Source organism: Helicoverpa zea, chromosome 15, assembly GCF_022581195.2.
Source record: "Helicoverpa zea isolate HzStark_Cry1AcR chromosome 15, ilHelZeax1.1, whole genome shotgun sequence".
NCBI classification, from domain to species: Eukaryota; Metazoa; Arthropoda; class Insecta; order Lepidoptera; family Noctuidae; genus Helicoverpa; species Helicoverpa zea.
The window spans coordinates 5,016,324-5,021,872 of record NC_061466.1 but is presented as its reverse complement, the minus strand read 5'-3'; the positions used below and the strand labels follow the sequence as shown (position 1 = coordinate 5,021,872).

Genomic DNA, 5,549 nt, shown 5'->3' with positions numbered 1-5,549 from the left:
AGCAGTGACATAATACCACCTGTTGTCAATGTTCAGTGCAATATTCCACCATCAAGCATTTCATATAATAATAATTCGGAAAATCAAAACAATATATCACAAATATTTTCTGATAGATTTGGTCTTGGTTTTGGTAAATTAATCTCTCAATATTGTAAAAGTAAAATAATAAACAATTGTTCACCCGGTGCCAGCTACAATGAGATAATAGAAAAAATTAAATTGACAAACCTTAATACCACTTCAACTGCCATTATGCTATTTGGAGATAGTCTAGCAGTCAAAAAACAAAATATAATAGAAAGTGTTGAATCAATGATAAAATTAAATAATACAACAAATTGCAAGTTTATCATCTGTGCCTTACCATATTCTAAAAATTTTACTATAGAACAAAATCAGTACATATTTAATTTAAACCTATTAATGTACAATATAACTAGGCAATACAATAATAGAATAATGTACTTTGATACAAATAAATTTATAAATAATTTTGTAGTGACAAATGATACAATGTATCTAAGTTTTTATTATAAACGACAAATTGCTATATTGATAGCAAATAATATACAAATTGACCCGGGTTCTACTACGGTAACCTCTTCTTTTAATAATATTAGTAGTTCTACTAATACAACTATTGATACACCTGATAGTTTAAACTACATGGTGCGACAAAGGGTGGGCCACATCAACTGAATGTTGTACATCAAAACATTCAGGGCCTTTCCGGCAAGGATTTAGAATTAAGTTTATTCATTGAACATTATATGGTACAAGTAATGTGCATAACTGAGCACTGGCACAGAAATAGTGAAATAATATTCCTTAATAACAGTAATTATTCAGTACAAAGTTCATTCGTTAGAAAGGAAGCCATCCATGGTGGCTCTCTTATAATTGTAACTAATAATTTAAAGTGTAAGGAACGTTCAGATATAGTAAAATTATCAGTCGAGCGCAATGTAGAATTATCATGTGTTGAACTGGAGCAGTTTGTTATAATTTGTGTATACAGGCCTCCTTCAGGTGATTTTAACACTTTTGAATCAGTAATGGAAAATTCTCTCTCTAAACTTAATTCCACTAGTAAATCACTTTTAGTTTGCGGTGACTTCAATGTTAATATTTTAGAATCATCTTCTTTAACTACAAGGTTGCTAAACTTATTTAAATCATTTAACTTAGTAAATTTATTTCTAGAACCAACTCGAATTACGGCAACCTCGTCAACCTGTTTAGATAATATATTTACTAATTGTAGCGCCACAGAGACTCTGATTACCAATGGCCTAACTTCCGATCATTGTGGTCAACTGGCACGGTTTCCTGATAAAAAGAATAAAATCCAGCGGGAAATAACATGTCGGCCCTTAACAACCAGTCGTTTTAATAGTTTTAAAAATAATATTAACGCGAAACTAGACAATGAAATATTAAATAAAAACAATCCCCATTTAATGTACGGAGCACTATTTGATATAATAAAATACGAATTTAATTCTAGTTTTAAAACCAAAACGCTCGTACTAAAAGAAACGGCTAACTTCAATGAGTGGGCTACCCCCGGCATTTACAAGAGTAGAGTTAAGCTGTATGAGTTGTATGAAATGAAAAATTATAATTTTGATGAAAATTTTATTAGATTTGTTAGGAATTATTCTAAATTGTTTAAAAAAGTTTGTCATGCGGCAAAATCAATGTATTTCAGTAATAAAATTAAGAATAGTAAGAGTATAATAAAAGCGACGTGGAATATTATAAATAGCGAGACCGGGAAAATCAAACAGCGTGATAATCAGTATAAAATCATTAATGAGAATCAAGTTTATGAGAAAGATTCTGATGTAGCTCGCGAATTTAACACATTCTTCTCTAATATTCCAATCAAGACCACTAGCGGCTTAGACTCCTCTGCCATCAACGCCGAAAACCTTTTACGTAGTAGTGTTAGTCAATGTGAAGCCACATTTACCTTTAGTTATATTTCACCTTATGACATAGTAAGAACCTTCAAGTCATTAAATTCAAAAAAGACAGGTGATTTATGGGGTATCTCTGTTAAAGTCTTAAACTGTATTATTGACGATATTGCGCCCTACTTAGCTCGTATATTTAATGAGTGCATTGACTCAGGTACCTTTCCTGAACTTATGAAATACAGTAAAGTTATACCTCTCTTTAAATCCGGGAGCAAGAACGATCTAGGCAACTTTAGACCGATTTCAATTCTGCCCGCGTTGAGCAAAATTTTCGAAAAGCTAATTTTAAATCAACTCCTCCGGCATTTTAATTCATACAATATTTTACATGCGGAACAATACGGTTTTACAAAGGGTCGCTCCACAACGGATGCCGGAGTTGCTCTACTGAAACATATATTCAGTGCGTGGGAGAAGTCACAGAATGCTATCGGGGTGTTCTGTGATCTCTCTAAGGCGTTCGACTGCGTCCAACATGAAACGCTTACCAAGAAGCTAAAGTACTATGGTATTAGAGACAGCGCACTTAGTGTTATTAGCTCATATTTAAGCGGTAGAATGCAATGTGTTGATGTTAATGGTGTCAAATCTTCCAATCTACCCGTTCATTTGGGCGTACCGCAAGGGTCGATTTTAGGTCCTTTTTTGTTTCTTGTATACATTAATGACTTGCCATATTATTTAAAATCATTGTGTGATGTAGTATTGTTTGCTGATGACACATCTCTAATTTTTAAAGTTGATAGGAATAGAGTAGATTTTGATGACGTGAATTCTTGTCTTTCACTAGTAACGCAATGGTTTACAGCCAATAATTTAGTTTTGAATACGAAGAAAACAAAATGTATTAAATTTGCTTTGCCCAATGTAAAAAATCTCGGTCCCGGTGTAATTTTGAACAATGAGGAACTTGAAACGGTACATGCTACGACTTTTCTAGGGATAACAGTAGACTCCAAAATTCAATGGGGTGAGCATATAACTGGCATCACGGGTAAATTAAGCTCTGCTGCGTACGCTGTCAGGAAAGTAAGAGCTCTCACCGATGTAGCCACGGCGCGTTTAGTGTACTTTAGCTATTTTCACTGCATCATGTCCTACGGAATTCTTATGTGGGGCAATGCTGCCGATATCGAGAATGTTTTCGTACTACAGAAGCGCGCTGTCCGTGCTATATACAAACTTGGTGCTAGAGTCTCCCTTAGGGAAAGATTTAAGGATATTGGTATTCTGACTGTGGCGTCTCAATACATTTATGCCAATATAATATACGTAAGGCAAAACCTAGATTCATATAGTAAAAACAGCGACGTACATCATTTTAATACTAGAAATAAACATAAGTTAACCGCACCTAATTATCGTCTACATAAGGTGCACGGTTCATTTGTGGGGCTTTGTGTACGCATTTATAACAGAATTCCGGTTCATCTGTTGGAATTAACGGACAGTTCTTTTAAAAACAAAATCAAAGAAATTCTTGTTAAAAAGGCATATTATAATGTTAATGATTATTTCACAGATAAACGCAGATGGCAGCTCTGAAGTGGAACAAAAGTGCTTTATTTTATTTTGTATTTTTCTGTGTTTTAAATTAATAATTGATAAAATTGGATTGTATAATTGTAAAATAAATTAATAATAATTAAATTGTATAGACAGCTGTGTTGCTGGGAAGTTTGTTCTTCACCGCTTCTTCTTTCCAGCCATAACACTAGGAAGTGGTGAAAGGGGGGCGTTTTGGGGGTGCTGTCATTCTTGTAAAATCTTGACGTTAAAAAGTGCTAATCGTATTAGCCTATTTTAATAAATGATTTTGACTTTTGACTTTTGACTTTTTTGACTTTTACTGGTAAACAGGTATGGAACTATGATATTGCTTTTTATAAAGAAGAAAACTCTGGTGTTGGAGAACTCTGGGTTATAGTGTATAGTCAGCTGTCAAGTCTGTGTCTACTAGACCAAAAACTTTTTAATTTATGCTTAACAAATCGGGTTACGTAGGTTTGTTAATGTTTTTCAAAACCTAAATTGCTACCCATATAATCTAGTAAGAGCATGAAATTGGTTGAGTTCAAACACATATGTAGATGCCTAATGTGTACTAATAAACGTGAATATTAGCAACAGGCTCAGACACATAACGTCGTTACCGCCATATCAAATAATTCCTACAACATAGTAATTGGCTTTATTTAATTTACGAGCATATCCCGAGAACGGAGTAGGCTAATTGCAATAAGCCAATTTCACATAATTTTGTCTTAGTTTCAAATTTGAGTGTGTACACTTAGAGCCATTAAATTCGGGCTACTTTTAATCTGATTAAACCACACTTAATAAATTAGGTATTTGTTAGGTGTATAAATAAAAATGATACATAATGTTTATCAGTTTGATATTAAATATTAAGATGCAATTGCAAATAAAATTATGACAATAAAAGGCGCTTGCTTGAACTTGATTAATTATTCACACCCATTACTTATAGTGTGCACATTTTAGCAACAAACTGTCCCAAATTCATGGCTCTTGAGTGTAATTAGTGGTAGCTATGGAATGCGACACGTACATACTTCGTGTGAGTTAGTTCACGAGGTGAATGTGCCTAATTCAATTAAACAGCGTTGTACGTAGTTGATATTTGGAAAGTTAGGAAAGTGTGTACTGTAAGTTATGTAGGCACTTGAGCTACGAAGTTATGTGACACAATATTGGCATAGGGTTTTTAAAGTAAGCCCATTGCACTTTTTTCTTGTCATGGAATCGCAATGGGTATTTTCACTTTTTTATCTGCTTTAAAATACTCATTAACTGACTCTAACTGATATTATACTACAAATTGATCGGAGTATAAAATGAATATGTCTAGAAAGGTTTTTCATTGGTTTTCTTAAATATTATTTCCATAAATACGCAAAAATCTGCATCGTATTTCTTTGATTTGACTTTAAATATATTTAGTAAGTATTAATATAAGTATTTATGTAACTCCTGCCGGGGCTGCGTGACAGTTCGAAAGTAGGTATAATTATATCTAATTCTTTTATACTTCACACTCAAATCTTCACACACACAACTAAAAAAGGTCCGTCGCTCTTCATAAGAGCACAAAGCGGTACTGTTTAATATAATTTTATTGTCAAATGCACCGCTGAAACACCGCACTGCGCCGCTTTTGTTTCAGACCTAATTGCGTTTCGCAAGTTTGGACATGCATTAGCGTTTATTAGAATAGAAATTTGTTTTATGGTGATTAGTTTTGTGGGGAAGAATTTGTGTTCATTTTGATGGGTTTTTTGTAGCTTATTAGTGATTACTTTAATGGGTCTGCTCTCTGTTTACTCATAAGGGCATCATCATCATCCTCCGAGTCTTTTCCCAACTATGTTAGGGTCGGCTTCCAGTCTAACTGGATTCAGCTGAGTACCAGTGCTTGACAAGGCATCAAGCCCTATTATAAATTGCGTAACAAATGTGTAACGCAATTATAACAAGCGTAAAACAATGGTCATTAATTCTTTCTGTATCTTATTAATCTTACCACTTTCATTGGTCTTGAAG

The 5,549-nt window shown here is 33.6% G+C and overlaps 1 protein-coding gene across 1 annotated transcript; it reads left to right on the top strand.

The window, feature by feature from the left end:
* The first annotated feature begins 773 nt into the window (after window positions 1–773).
* On the top strand, window positions 774–3,312 carry LOC124637051. The gene is made up of 2 exons (XM_047173368.1): window positions 774–1,864; window positions 3,250–3,312. Exons 1-2 carry the CDS (start codon window positions 774–776, stop codon window positions 3,281–3,283), a joined length of 1,125 nt encoding a protein of 374 aa, XP_047029324.1. The 3' UTR covers window positions 3,284–3,312.
* Window positions 3,313–5,549: the final 2,237 nt, after the last annotated feature.